Source organism: Pezoporus wallicus, unplaced genomic scaffold, assembly GCF_028554395.1.
Source record: "Pezoporus wallicus isolate ANWC-B61680 ecotype Strahan unplaced genomic scaffold, APGP_CSIRO_Pwel_v1 contig_8747, whole genome shotgun sequence".
Classification (NCBI taxonomy): Eukaryota; Metazoa; Chordata; class Aves; order Psittaciformes; family Psittacidae; genus Pezoporus; species Pezoporus wallicus.
This window is the reverse complement of record NW_026641976.1, coordinates 271,835-287,872: the sequence shown is the minus strand read 5'-3', so window position 1 is coordinate 287,872 and position 16,038 is coordinate 271,835. Positions and strand designations below refer to the sequence as shown.

The following is a 16,038-nucleotide window of genomic DNA, read 5'->3' as shown; positions in this document are numbered from 1 at the left end:
TGGCACATGTGTGCTTCTGCTGGCTCTATAGTGGGAACTGGCTGGCAAAAAAGCAGCGCAGATGGCTCCAGATGGCAATCTCTTGAATTGCGGTAGTATGGCTTGCCAGAGCTTTTCTGGAGACATCCAGTGTAAAATGCTGTTCTGCTGCCAAGGATATTGTGCTGTATTGTGCAACCACTTGGCGATATCAGTACTGTTAAATTAAACAACAGAACTAGTGAGCAAGCTCAAACAAGAACCGACAATTGTCCAGTTACAGCACCAAACTGCTAATCATTCATAACTCTGTGTTGGTAAGACATCTGCCTGCCACGGTTTCGTCCCACGCAAACCAGCACTCTCCAGGAGAATACCAATGTATGGCCTGGGGAAGAGCAAACAACAGTGACTGTTCCAGTCAGAAGTGTGGAATCAGTTGGAATCAAGCAAGGTTTAAACCTTAGCATCTTACACATCCTCTAATGCTATCACAGTCTTTGCACTAGGAACTCTTCAGTTCTTGCAGATGATAAATGACACATGCCCTCACAGCTCACTCTTTTGTGAATAGCATATCCTCTCATGTTTTCCTGGGCTACTGCTTCTGGTCAGATAGAAAATTTCTCCTTTATGACATTGGTGGTTTTGTTTGTCAAGCATGCTTTGCCAGGACTATATTGTGCCTTAGAGAGACAGCATGATTTCAAATACTGACCGCAAGGTTAAAGAGGAATATGTGGATGGAAAAGCGAATTTCAAGTTTCAAATTTTCCAAATTTGTTACATATGATGCAGAACTAAAATGATGATGATGATTTATTATCATCATTATTATTTAAAATTAAGGTAGTGTATTCCCACATTAAAGATTTCATAGAATAACTATTTCAGTTCTTCTAATGCAAAAGTTGTCCCTAAAAAGCCACAACTCCCCATTCATTTTTTCCTTGGTTAGTTGTGTTGGCTTAAGGCACTTCAGAGTTGAAAAATGGTGCCTGATTAGAAATCAACATTTTCTATCAATACTTCATGCAGAAATTTTTCCTTTTATAGGGAGTGACTTTCATATACAAAAAGCATTACAATGGAAACTTCTTGGCCAGCTCAATTTTTGAATGCTAACCCTACCTCTACCACTGATTCTTCTTATGATGTGAGATTAGTCCCTTCCAGCTTCCAGGGGTAACAGCTGCCTTTAGAATGAAACAGATACAGGGATAGTACTTTGAAGATTAGATAAAAAAATCTGAAGTATGAAAGTTTGAGGATACCAAATGCTTGTTCCTAACCTTAGGAGCTTTAGCAGCCTTAAGATAAAGCCTTTGTAAACTTTGCAGAAATCCTTGAGTTATGTGGATTTCACTGTGAAAGTGAAACTGGAGTTTCAGTCATTTTGCTTGGACTGCAGTAGCTGATTGTTATCTGTGATAGAGCTCTGGAGAAATACCACGGCTAAGTATTCTTTACCTTAAATCTCTTCATGGTGAATTAGGTCAGAAGGTTAATGACAGATCTACATGAGACTTTTTGCTTTCTGTTCATAGATATTTCAGCTAACCACTTTCTGCTTACAGACTTTATGACCTTCTTGCCCTTTGTTTTTCAGAACATTTGCACTCAATACTTAAGAAGATATTTTTAGCAATGTGCAGCTGTAGCTTGTAGTACTGCAAAGGAGCTTCCTGACTCAGAGATCAGCTACTCAGTAGCCCTGACATTAAATCAGATTAGCTTGCTAGCTGCTCTAAGCTATCCTAATTGATTCTAGCCCACCAAGGGACCAACCATGAAGAACAGTTAAGACACAGGAAAACATTTGGTGGCCTGAAAGTCACCAGGTACAATGCAAGATGCTGGAAGGGCTGCAATATAAGGGAAAATGGAGGCTGAGACATTATAATTGCAACTTCTATGAAGCACCAGTAAAGCAGGCTAACAAAGGAGGATGGTGAATTAACATGGGAAAAATAATAAAATCAACCAAACCTCCCCATGTGTCTGGGACTTTGTCCTGAGAAAAGCTTTGACTATTCCACTCCTAGCCAACACCTAGAATGACAACAAATGTTGAAATGGTGTTTACTCAATGGACAGCTGGTTTATCTTTTCACAATTTCTAATAAAATCACCAAATACCCAAAAATGGATAATGTGAAAGATATGTACATTTGTGGTATGTTTTTTAAATTAAGCTTGTACTGCCTGTATGTAGCATTATAAGGCTTACACTTTACTTGGAAAAGGTATGGAAAATTATAATCACCTAAACGCTTAAGATTTAACTGAAATTAATGCCACTCTTAATTTGATTTTCATCAAAGTATTAAGGAGAGCAAGACATAATTTTAGGAAATCTTGAACCCAACAATCCTTAGCCAATGATCTGCGGGACTTTAATTGGGAGCAAAATTTGGCCTTTTTTTATTCAGGAGGGTTTAGGAGGCTTTAGAGACAGCTATCAGTATTGCGGTCAGGAGCTTGAAGTTCTTTCCATTTTTGTCATTCCTTCATCTGATCATTTTCTTTGCCTTTAAAATAGTGCAAAAACTACATCTCAGTTAAGACAAGATGAAAAATCTGCTGTGTGTAATGTAAAATTAGAAAAATTGGGAAAATTACGAGGAAGAACTGCAATGCAACAGTAGAAAAATATTCAAAATGCAATTGTAAGAGAATAAATTTTCTAAAGTACCTGATACAGGTTTGCATGGTTGTAGCTTTTCTGTTTATCTTCATCCCTTTAGGGGACTACTTTTCTCATCATGTGCAACTCAAATAGCTCTTCTGAAAAAAATATGGCTTAGAATTCTACTTTTGCAGTGTGGTTATGGCACTCACATTGTACTGCATCATATCACTTTTACTTTTCTGATACTGTATTATACATAATGAGATATAACTATATAACTCAATGCAGCAATTACAATGCAAAAAAGGATGTGCCTATTCTTTTATCTCACTCTAGCTAGTTTTATATTTCAGTAGCTGGTTAAAATTGAATAGCTTCTGCCAAAAGTCATCACAGTTCACAATACTTGCGTGTTTCTATCCCTTTTCAACCAAATTTGCATTTTATAGCTTCGTATGTGGTTGCACTCAGCAGTTTAATAGTAATCAGGAAATGAGTGAGAAGTCTGCCATGACTAAACAGCCTTCCAGAGAAAGTGCTACCTTCTTCTCACATCCTTTAGAAGTAAAGAAAAAAGAACTGAAAAGTTCTGTATTATATGTCACCAGGAAGCCAGGTATATTCAAAATGCAGATATGTCCCAAAATGAAAAAGTGAGCTGCCTGCTGATGCCAGTAGTTTTTAGATTCATTTCCTTCATTTCAACCAAAATTTGATTGTTTCTATCCAGTATTACTCTGCTGTTTTACTGATGAGTCAGACACTCTGGCAAATTAGCATCAGGCTGGCTGTCTGAATTTCAGATCAATATCACTGCTGCACCCCTAAGAGGTGATACAAGAATGTTTCTGTGCAAAGGATTTATTTCATGTATGAAGCACAAAATGAACTTTGTCAAATATTGTCCGTCCTTAGAAAAGCCTATCAGAAAGTATGTATATGTGGCAGCGGTGTTATTTTCCTACAGTAGAATAATATACGTAGGTAGTAATTCTGCAATCTGTTGCAGCTTTGTAATGACTTAATATGACTTCAAATTAATCATAGTATTTAACTGTATACTGGGCATGGTTTTCTTTCATCAATGAATGATTGTCTTGATTTCTGATAATCTATGAGTCTCTGCAGTCAGTGCCTTGTTACCAGTGTGACTGGTTATGTGTGCGCTGCCATTACACATGCGTACATAGCATCCACCCTGAACACAATGAATCCTTCTTAATGTTCTGCATGCAACTGAAGCACATGAAATATTCCCTGAGACCTCAATCTTTTGTCTTCGTTAATAGGCATCTAATATCATGACCCTGTTTCCAGGTACAATCCCTCCACTCATTAAGTCAGTTGTGCAGAGTGAGGAGGGGCTGGCAACCAACGAAGGGCTAAAGATGCTGGTGACCATCTCCTGTATCTTGGTTGGGGTCTTGCTGCTTTTTGTGATGCTGCTCATCGTGCGGAGGAGGAGGAGAGAGCAGAGACTGAAGAGGCTGAGAGGTAAGATGAGAGCTGTGGCATTTACTTCTACATATGCATACTCCCTCAACATGAAAGTGCAAGTGGGGCTGCACGTGACCAGTGTTCAGTCCCCAGTTGATGTCATTTTCCTGCAATATGGTACCAACATGAGGCAACAAAGCATTTGTGTTTTCTACAGAAATTCCTTCTTTTTCATTTGGCAGTAAGTTTCTAAGAAATGACTCATGTATCCAATGTTACTATTTTGCATGAGGGAAAAGATATCAGTTGTCATGTATTGGTGTTTGGTTTCCTTTTATTTTTTTCCTGTTGTTTGTTTCTCTTGCAAATGGTCTTGATAACCTAAAATATTTTTTCAAAGAATGAAACCAGGTGTTTTGAAGGGGATTTCAATTTTCCAGCAAATGCCAACCATGATTACTGAGTTTTAAAATGAATATAGCCGCTTGTTAGTATAGGCTAGAAAACACAACCCGCCATTCTCAGATTTGTTACCACATCTTTTTCACTATGATGCGTTAGAACACAGCTATTACAACACTTTATTCTTCAGTGAGCTTCCATTGTTGCTGATCTACGTTTTCTCTAATCCTTATTCAAATTCAGGTGTTTGCCATGTGAATGTTGTAGATCTGATAAATACCCGTGGCTGAACTGCAGTCAGGCTTTGACTCTTGCGGTCACCCACTTCCTGCACTCAGCCCTGTAGGATTTTTACTAGCAGACAACAGCAGATCTTACACTGAAGGTATTTGGGAAAAAACCTTTCAAATCTCACACTGAATAAATATTAAAGCAATTTGTCATCTGCAAAATTAAGGCTAATCATTTCCAAGAGCCACTGAATTGTTCAGTTACTTTTCTTTTAACCAAAATATGATCATGGTATATATTACAACCAGTGTCAACTGTATGAATTTGATCTCACCTTGACATCTACTCACCTCTCTTTTGGGTCTCATTTTGTCCTTTGTAACAATAGTTTGGATGTTTTTGCAAAAAAAGTCAGAGATACAAGGCTCTTAGGCATTGGCAAATTCATAGATCAAAGACAACAAGTAGCCTTATGGTTCATGCATAGCTCCAGAAATCAGGACATATGGACGCTTTAGCTTCGTATTGTATAATAGGTTTTTCATTCAAAGCCTTTTGTCGTTTACCTCTGTGCACTTTTGTTTTTTCATTAAAAAAAGGTTGCTAAAGGGTGAAGAAAGTGTTGTCTTATCTTCTCAGAAATACTGTGGAATTTCGTCCAGTAATGAGTAGGATATTTTGAGCTCCTTGGCTCCAGGAAAAGATGGCTATACACGTTTAGTTTTTCATGATTAGTTTATAAATATTCATAGATGTTTTACTTACGATACCTTAAGGAAGGCTGATGACTGTTGGCAGTATGGCTTTTGCATAACATAAGATTTCTCTGAATTATTTTCTCTCAGAATGTAGGAATTCAGAAAAATATCTGAGCTTCTCTTAAGCATAGGCAGTGGCAAAGAATTCATCAGTACTTTTGGTAAAAGACATCATCATTTAACTAACGTTTCTGTAAGAGCTGCATCTCACTTATCTAAATCTGTTGAGCTGCAGCTCGACATCCCAGCCATCTGGCCTTGTTAGACTTCTGTCTGCTTACAGGGACTGAAGTTCTTTCTTCTATCATATTTTCAACCTCCAAGGATATTCCTTTATACATAGTAGTAACCAAATAATTTCTTAATGTTTTTATTGATAAATGAAACAGATGAATATTCTTCAATTTTTCTGTGTAATTTTCCCATCATTTGTTAGTTTCAAGGATTTTATCTGGTCCCTTTGTAATCTTTAGGTACCATTCCTCATCTGTGTATGGTGGAAATTAACACAGTATTTCACCAACAGATATATCAGCACCACATAGAGAGGTAACAACCTTTCTTCTTTCCCTTTATGGTCTCTGTATCAGCAGGGATCACCTTTCTGAGTGCAACATTATTTTAAAATTTTGTGCTTAACATCTTATCTATTGAGACCATCTGACAGTTATCTGATTACAGTGCAACAGGGTAACATTCTCCATTTTATAGTTATGGCTTGTATTCCTGATGTATGACCTTATACTAATACAAATACATGGCCAACTTGTGGCCAAGCTACCATATGATTCAGGTTGTTATACCTTAGTGACCTGGCATTTTCATTATATTTTGGCTACCTAATTCTTGTGCCATTTTTAAACTTTCATCAAATATTATTTCATTTACTCCAGACTACTGATAAAAATACCAAGTGTGATGTCCCATGGTGCATGATGAAAATAAATACTCTCTGCTTTTAAAATTGTAGTTCGAATATATTGAAACCCCTGTAAAATGGCTGCTATGTTATTTTTTTGCATCATGCTACTATGATATCAATGTATTTTGAGGTATCATAGCTGCTCTAGAGAAATACAAGTATTTTAATGTTATTTAATTGTATCTCAGTGAGAGTTTTTTTCATTGTCATCAATTCCCAATGAATTTTAATCTCATTGTAAAAAAATCAACTTTGTGTGACATGGCTGATTGACCACGAGTCTGTATTGATTGGCATCAATTATTCCATCTCCTTTAATTGATTTCATCAAGCCTTTCTTCTTTTTTTCTTTTTTTCTTTTTTTTCTAGTCATTTTGCTTATTGCCAAGATCAGATTGATAGAACTTCAGTAATTCAGATTTTTTTTTAATTCATTCTTTTTGAAGACTGATCCCTTGTTAGCTCTTTTCTGTTCTTCTGGAAGTTACTTCATGTTCTAAAAGTCTTACTGATACTCAGAATTGCCATTCTAGAGAGCTAAGCTCTGCAAAAGAAATCCTGTGTGCAGGCTTTTCTGATCTCTTAACTGAGAAAAATGTTTTGCTCTAGTACTTTTTGTGTGCAGCTTATATCTGAATTAGTTTTGAAATTGAAATCCTGTCATTATTACTTGATATGTATCACCTGGTGGGGCTTCTTTGAAGTATAGGACTCATTTTTCCTAAATCACAATTTCACCATCAACTCTCTTCTAGTGTACATCCGAAAGAATAGTTTCCACAGTGGGACCTTCTAAAAGAATTTATACAAGTTACAGATGTAATTCTTGCTTTTGTGACTCCAGGAGATGTGTTCTCTTTGAACCTGCTTGACAAAGAAGAGTGGGAATTGTAAATTTATTTCCTATACATTCTGCATGCAAACATTTGTGTCTATGCTTATAGACAGTGGGTTTGTGGTTCCAGTTTCCGTGGAGCAAATGCAGAATAAGAACAGCAGTTTCTCCATTCTTAATCCTTTTACTCCTTGTTTTAGCATATTGGGACAAGTAAACCTTTGTCTTCCTCCTGTTTCACCCCAGTATGATTTATTTCGTCAGAAGTACATACTCTGTTTAAAAAGAAAGCATAGTTTTCATCAAAGCCCTGATTTTTGCCCAATTTAGTAGCTTCACAAGACAATTGACAAAAAGGTCAATTAACTGCTGAAGTTCATGTAGCCATTCAATAGGTCAGCATAAGTTATAAAAAAGAAACCTGATGACTTACCACTCTTTGTCCTTACTATTAACCTAGCTCCACTACTACTGCAATGGTTTTCTCTTTGTTTTTAAATCCAACTCACCTTAATCCAAGCAGAAAGCAGCAGCACAGCATGATAGTTCAGAAGTGGCAGCATGCAATTTAATACTGTATCAGAGTCCCTGATTTCCCAGGTGGCAAGCCAAATGTGTTGAGGATTTTAAAGGCGGCTGCCTCAGCAAATGGAAGTGAAGGCTGTCGTTGGGTCAGTGTCTGTCAGTTTAGTCATGTGTGAAACCCACAGTGAGGAGCAGTTTGTCTATTTCACTAAGTCATGGGCTGACGTTTGGCTGGAGCAGGAGATCACCCCCTTCACTATGTCATTTTTAGCCTTCCCAAGCCCTGTTTTCCCCACATGAAAGCTGGGAGACAGTACACTGGCAGGGATACTGACTCATTTTATGAAGTGCTCTCAGTTTGCTACTCAAAAGTGTAATGTGGGAAATACACATCACAATCTGTAATCTATAGTCATTGATTTGTGAAACTGGCATTTCTCCTCTTGTAGGTGATGGTTTGGACACACTGTTACCATATTCAGTTGGGTTTAGGGTTTGCTTTGACAGCTGCATAAGATCTCTTATCTTCTTGGATTTTTGTTTTGGTCCAGTACTACGCTGGCCTGTGTAAAGTCATCGTTAACTACAGTAATGCTGCTTACTAGTATAATAATCTGCTTGAATAATTATTACTTTCAAACCCTGCTGATGGAGTTTTTTCTACAATACCTCCTGGTTCAGCTTTTTGACACGTAACATGATTTTTCGTGGTGCCTCATATTATTTTTGATTAAAGATACACAATCTCGTCTGCATCTCTTTGACCAAAAATGAATATATGTTAAGCAGCATTTGAACGCGTGCCACATACATTTAATGGTGGGAAAGTAACATTTTTTCCAGATGCAGCATGGAACACGACCATATGCTGTGCTGCACCTGAGAACATGTGAGGGAAGTTGTTTGTTGTTTAATCCTGGTAAACAAATCTAAAAAGCAAACTGAACAACATTGGACCAGTTAACTTTCAGCTTTGTCCCTTCAGCTGTTCTTGAGTTGTGAAGTACTTGCACTGGCATCTATGGCCTTTATTTAAGGAGGAAACAATAGCATCACAAAAGGTGCTAGCTGAATTAAAACAATATTTACATGTTAGATCACTCTTATTATGTATTCTAGAGGGAGAATGGGTGCATAGTCTGTTCATGATCCTTATGCTGCTAGAATAATGAGAAACATCATAAAGTTTGCTGAAAACACCATGACTTGGAATAGAAAATAAATACAAATGTAACCAGAGCGATGCATTGAGATGGTAATTTATTTCTGCCTGAATTTTAAAGGCAGGATATTTAATAGGATCAGAAGCAAGTAAGTTGTTGTAGGTGAAGGATATCCAAGAGGTGATTAAGGAACAAAATAGGTGAGATGGAGAAAACAAAGTCAAATCCAGTAAATGTCTTGGCTGGTTCTGGTAGATTTAGAAGCAGCAGATAAAAGAAATTTAAAGTTTCACATAGTAGAAGACTTGCTTAAAGACTTAGAACTTGGAATTGTTTTCTTCTTGGATTTGCTTCACTTGGTTGCACAAAAGGCTGCTTTGTTGCTGTGTGATAAACTTAAGGACTCTGGAGTCAGCATTTTTAAGTGAGTTTGTTTAGCAGCAGACTGCAGGAGAACAAAGCATAGCTGTCTGCTTTTGCTAAATAATACTATAGAAATTATTTTATTATGTTGATAAAGTTTTACAGAAATCTACCTGAATAACACTGGGCAAAACAGCCCTCAGCTGTGTCTTTGGACCTGATAAGTACCAGAATAACTATACCCCTAAAAGATTTTATGGTAACAATAGCAGCAATAACAAGAACAGGGGGTCTATTTTTCCTACAGCAGCACCTCATTTTGTAGGGCTGATCCATGTGGGAAAGTGCCATTTCCTCTCTTGTAATCAAAAAAGCTGAATTCTTGGAGACCTTGTTCAGACCTCCATGCAGTCAGGTTTGGTTTGGAAATGGCAGGTTGGCAACTGCTGATCCAGCTTGGGTTTGGCTTCTACCTGGAGATGGATGTCGAAATTTTTTCTTGCTTTTTCTTCCTACCTCACCTGTTCACTTACTAACCGTGGCATAAAGGAAAAGGGATACCCATTATTTGCTAAACTCTTCCTTATTCTATTACATTTCTGCAGTTTTTTCTAGTTAAGCTAATGGTAGCTTGTACTTCTGTAAGCATTTCTGGTGCTACTGAGGAATTTAACAGGGATATCTGGGGCATAAATGCAGCTTCATCAAAAGTAGAGACTTTTAGAGATGATTTCATTCTTGCCATTGATCTGAGAAACAACAGTGGTCTTACAGCTGATTCAAATAAATTCCTAATAATAAATCCGTAAAACAGATCTTCTCTTCTGATGACATTTCTTCTGTTTTCTTCTAGATGCAAAGAGTTTGGCTGAAATGCTTATGAGGTAAGAATAGATTTCTTAAAATTTGAATTGATTAATTGAAAAATATCTGTCAACTATGGCATTACATTTAAACATTATTATAGAGACAGAGAAGTTTCTGTTTGAGTTTTTCTGAGAACCTTCTGTTCCTAGATCCTTCTTGAAAGCACACTATTTGACTGTTGGCTAAAAACTAACTGATGGTTAGAAATGGGAGAAAAAAGAAAACAATGTGAATAGTATCTGTGAGGGAATACAATGGTAAAAAACTGAGCACTTGTGTTAGTGGATTAAATTGTAGAAGCAGTGTAGGTCTGTTTGGATATTTAGCCTATTCAGAAAAACATTTTCACAATATGAACCAAAGTAATTGCTTTTCAGAAATCATCTAATTAAAGTCAGTAAATGCTTGGATGCGAGTACCTCTAAACATTTGTTATATTTATGTAATTCACTATTGCTAGCTGTATATACCCAAAGGTACAGAAGAGCACATAAATCCCTGTATTATTTTTCATTTCTGTTCCATCAGTTCAGCATCCAGAAATCTAATTCAGTTGTTGAAATGCAACAGAATAACTATCCTGGCACCACAATTCTTTCAAAGACAGAAATCTCATATCTTCAATATTTATTGTTTTGTCCAAAGTTTAAAATTTCTACATGTATTTGAAAATGGGATCACCAAAGGATTATTTTTAAGTATAAATGAGTTTTGGTTTTATTTTAAGGCAACAAGTTTGAGTTGTCAGATATTTTACCAAATGAACTGTACTCTAAGCTTCCTCACCCATGAGTAATTTCACCTGCTATTGTAAGACTATACTTACCTAAGACATGGTGAAGGTTGGTTTTAGTGTCAACTCAGCTTTACACCAACAGTCTGCAAATACATCTGAATAGTCCCACTGATGGTAACAAGACTGGTCATGCCAGTCAGGTCATACACTTCCTACCTGCCTGTTAGAAACCCCTGCTAGCAGCAGATTGCAGTTTTAAGCAACATCAGGAAGATATGCTCTTTATATTTTTCAGTGTAGCAGAAAGCTACACAGATTAGCATACAGCAAGTCTATTCCTTAAAGAAACCCAGCACAGGCTGCCTGAAACTCCTGGACTAAGATAGTTAATACCAGTGACAACCACACATAACACCTCTGAAAAACTGGTAAATGCCTTAGCCCTGGCTAGGTTCACTATTCTTGTCATTGCCTCTGCAAGGCCATTTCAGTCTCACACCTCTGACACTTAGACAGCTTCATCAGACTGCCAACATAGGTGCCTAACTTTGACCCATTTTTGCCTCTGCCAATGTCGAACTTCAAATTAAAGAACTTCTTTTGCGTCCCCACCTCCAACTCCCACCCAATACGTTCAGAGAGCAGTCAGGTCCCTTCCCAGCCTTTAGTTCAGAGCTGATTTTCTAGGTATCTCCTCTGCCACCCTTTCTTTTTGCTTTTCCATTCACCTGAATTGAAATATTATCAAGTCAGTTTCTCCCATCTCATTTATTAACAAATTATCTTGTTTTTGTTAAATATTCATTTTTTTATATTTCTTTTCTAAAAATATGAACAAAGGCAAATGACTAGTAAAACAAGACTTCAGAGGAATTAGGGGATATAGGCCTGCATCTACACACATGTCATAATTTGGAGCTCTCAAAGTGATGCTGTTTTGGGGAGCCTGCTTTCTACAGGTAAAATGCTCTCTCACTTGTGATAAATCTGGGAAACACCTGCAATGGAAACCTGAGCTACCCACAATCACCAGATGTTCCTGAAGATTTAGCATGTTAATAATCAAAGGATAATAAGTTCTCTCCAACGCAATAATCATATAGTATAAATTTCCTGATAGTTTATATCTTTCTGATTTCACAAAAATGCACTGTGATACAAATATCAAGAATTAGGGTTTGCTGTGGGTTGTGCCTTGCTGTTTAAGTATTGGATAAAGAGCAGAAAAGATGATTCCCTGCTCGGTAGGAAGGTGTGAGAAATGGAAAGAGCTTCTCCTTTGAGGAGATTTTTGTGAGCATTTGTAAAGTGGATTAAGAATTGAGCTTTATTCTTTGCTTTGAAAGTCCCTGACTTTGGCTGTGTAAATCAAAAAGAGACACAGGATAAGCCCCAGAATTTAGCAGTTTAATGGCAGCTGCCCAACTTGTTGCCGATACCTTAAACTCACAAATAAAAATGTCTCCTGTTATACAATCACGGCTTTTTTTATGTTTCTCCTGGGTGGGTCCAGCCAACTTCTTTGTAACATTTCACTGTGAATCAGTATAGTTATTGACTGACTTTTCAAATTTTGAGCACAAGGCAAGGAATCTTTTCTCCACAGATATTCCTGTCAAGCTGATTACTTACAAGATTTAGTTTTCCATATGTTTCTACAACAACCAGCTTGGACGATGGGAAATTGTGACGTAGCTTGACTCTCTGCCAAGTACCCAGAATGACTTTGGGTTAAGAGAGAACCATATTAAATCCCTTAGCATAACTAGCTTGATAAGTTTAACCCTGTCTTGTGCTTACAGTAATTTTCACTCAAGTAAATTATAATATAGAACTACTACTACTAATAATAACAACAACGATAAGGGAAATAACAAGTGGAGACAATATAAAACTAAAAGGGAAAAGGAAAACAAACAATAAATACAAGTGATGCACAATACAATTGCTCACCACTCATTGACACATACCCAGCCCAACCTGAGCGGTGATCCATCCCTTCTGGGTAATTCTCCCCAGTTTATATACTGTGCATGACGTGCTGTGATATGTAATACCCCTTTGGCTAGTTAGGGTCAGGTGTCCTGTCTCTGCTCTCTCCAGTCTTCCTGTGCCCCTCCTCACTGGCAGAGCATGACAGACTGAAAAGTCCTTGATCTGGGTAAGTGCTACTTAGCAGCAACTAAAACATCAGTGTGTTATCAGCATTGTTCTCAAACTAAAGCCAAAACACAGTGCTGCACCAGCTACTAAGAAGGAGAAAAAAATAACTGTTCCAGCTAAAACCAGGACAGCTTCTCATTCACCAGGCTGTTATAATACTTTGATTCCTGAATTTTCCCAGGCTAGAAAATCCTTGGGCATCAAACTTCAAAATTGCAATACTAAAAATCTTTGCCTCACTGCCAAGTCCTAGTGGCACTTAATTGCTGTTGGCACTGTAGGATTTTATAACCTGAAGGTTGAGCTATGGACCTCTGCAGAAAATAATTCAAAATTCCTTGAGCCAGAAAAGATGGCATGCTAATCAGCAGCAACCCTCTTGCTACTGCCAGTTTTCTGTTCTGTTTTTGGACGCTCCATGTCACCATGCTGCTGCATACAGAAGAATTAATTAGGCCAGTAATGAAGGGGACAGAGATCACACAAAACAAGGAACAGCTCTCAAGCATAGTGAGGAATTTTTGTGATATAGAGAGGCTTGTATTCCTGTTCTAGCTTGAAGGACCTTCAAACTTACTTTGCATAAAACTATCCCTGGAGCCAAAAGTGGGATTCAGAATTCTCTCTTAACAGGTGAGCAGAATAACTGAAAACTGGGGAACTGTCCTCCTGCTCCCCATGGTCCAAAAAATAGGTTTTGTGCAATACTTTCTGTGCATAATGTATCTGAATGTATAGTATTTGTACTGCAGAAAAGCTGCTAGATCTCACTGGGATTCTGGGATCTGCATTCTCTGAGGAATTAATCCCTTTGTCTCCTGTTTCTTGGAGCAAAGGAGGGGTGCAATGATGAATTTATTAGACTCAGTTATGTACTGCACAAATTTTGTATGTGTCTGATTGCATTCATGTAGCCTGCAACTATTGAATTATTGATTATGAATTGAAAGTGGACCTCAGAAATTCGGGTTCCTACTTAATCACAGGTTTGCTCTATGATCTTGAGCAAGCCCAAAGTAATACAACTTTTCAAGGACATGTATTCAAGCATATTTGGCATGAAGATAATATATTAGTCTCTAATTCTCTTAGCATTTCAGCAACTTGAATGGGAACCAATAAGAGAGTGGCATTGAATCAATGCAGAGATTTTGCAGAGTCTTTGAGAATGTCAATGTGGAATTTATCTGCATTTTAGGATCCTAAACATCTTTGAAAATTCATGTGCTTAATAAACCACTGTGACTACTAGTCTTCACTGATTATATATGGAGAAAAATCTGGCAGCCTTTGGTTAGCTCTCTTTATATTTTGCTTCCGTAATTATTAAATGAAACGCCAGTTGTAGGCTATTTGAATGCATATCAGCTATCCAGCCGTACATGATGGCAATGATACCACCTAACCCCCTAGGTAAAGACAGAGATGTTAAAATTTGAGATGCATATATAGTCTTAATGCTGGGGAACGCAAAAGCACAGAAAGCCAGAATCAGCCAGAAAGGTGTGCCTGTGTGACTTGAAGATCTCACTCTTGGATTTGGAGCAGAATTACAGACCACAGAAATTCCACCTAAAAGGACTCTAGGGGAAACTCTAAACCTGCAACTTATGTCTTTCTCGCGTGGAGATACAACAGAAAGTTAAGGCAAATTGTCAAGAGATGTGGGCTAATCATACATGCATTAATGTTCTATGTAGAGGCTCATGGTCAGGGAAGAAGCGAGCTCATCAAGCGGGTTAATAGTCCTCTTCTGATTCCATTAACAAAAATAATCCATTGCCAAAAGAGAGTTATCTGTGATCTACAGATACTTTATATTAGAAAATGAGCCTCCACTTGGATTTTAAAGTTCTTTGAAGTGTGAGCACTTGGATCACACTACAGGCTGATTTATCTTAATTTTACACAGCCTCCCTGCATAAGGAAGTATTTGCAAATGTTTTTTCTCCTCCAAAGAGTAATTACATCTAAAAGGGCAAAAAGTTCCTGGGATTTTAGTGCAGTCTCAAGGTTTCTTGTTGAAAGCTCTGTACTAGAAATGATTGTAGCACTCAATTTTACTAACCATTTTCATTTGCTTTCAGTAGACAGCTTATTTAAGAAGTCATTTTCTGGTACACAAACTTCAAAATGAAATTGTTTCAATTTGCATGATGATGGAATAATTGGTTTATGTTCTTTTTTAGAATATTGCATCAATCAATTAGCAAATAATCCATGAGTGTAGATAAGACTTACAATTTTAGTCTTGGAACATCAGTGGGACTAAAACCTTTATTTATTTTATGCAATTTATTAATAGAAACCCTAGTTATTAATTTGCCTTTTCATTTACCACTTCTAGTGGTATTTGGATTCTATTGAATGAAAAAAAGTTAAAAAAAAAATAAACAATTAGAAATTACTCAAGGCATCATTTTCCTACTAACCTATTTGAGCAGCTTTGTGTTTCTTTATTCATATTAATGAGGAATGAAAGAAAAGGTCCATCGTGCAAAGTGTTTTTACTAATTATTTTTTTATGACAACTCTTGAAGCAAATGATACAAAATATTCAGGAGATACTTAACTGATAAAGAATTGTCTAAATCCCTCAACACTGTGCATTCATCTAGCTGCTTGTCATGTGCAATGAATTAATACCATCCACTGGTAATATTTTTTGTTTGAGCTGGACTGATTTTAAATGAGGACATTTGCAAGTATCTCATCATTTAGGCTTAATGTTAATGTGTTTACTTCTCTTTTGTTTTTAGCAAGAACACCAGGACATCGGATACGCTTAATAAGCAGCAGCAAACACTGAGGATGCACATAGACATTCCCAGAGCACAACTACTGATTGAGGAGAGGGACACAATGGAGACCATTGGTAAACTCTTGTTGGGATTGTTTTCACTGGTTAATGTAACAGGCATTTGTAGGTGGACTTCCTTTACCCACACATATTCCCCACTGCACATAGGAAGAAAAAGAGCTACAAAGTAATTTGCCAACTGAAAAGAGAAAACTGATATTTTTC

The 16,038-nt window shown here is 37.2% G+C and overlaps 1 protein-coding gene across 2 annotated transcripts in view; it reads left to right on the top strand.

The window, feature by feature from the left end:
• DSCAM (DS cell adhesion molecule) overlaps window positions 1–16,038 on the top strand; it is a 460,950-nt gene that overhangs the window by 414,406 nt on the left and 30,506 nt on the right. For both annotated transcript variants that reach the window (XM_057426358.1, XM_057426359.1), the window contains exons 27-29: window positions 3,929–4,105; window positions 10,101–10,131; window positions 15,773–15,888. In XM_057426358.1, coding sequence (XP_057282341.1) covers window positions 3,929–4,105; window positions 10,101–10,131; window positions 15,773–15,888 — 324 coding nt within the window. The remainder of the gene's footprint in view (window positions 1–3,928; window positions 4,106–10,100; window positions 10,132–15,772; window positions 15,889–16,038) is intronic.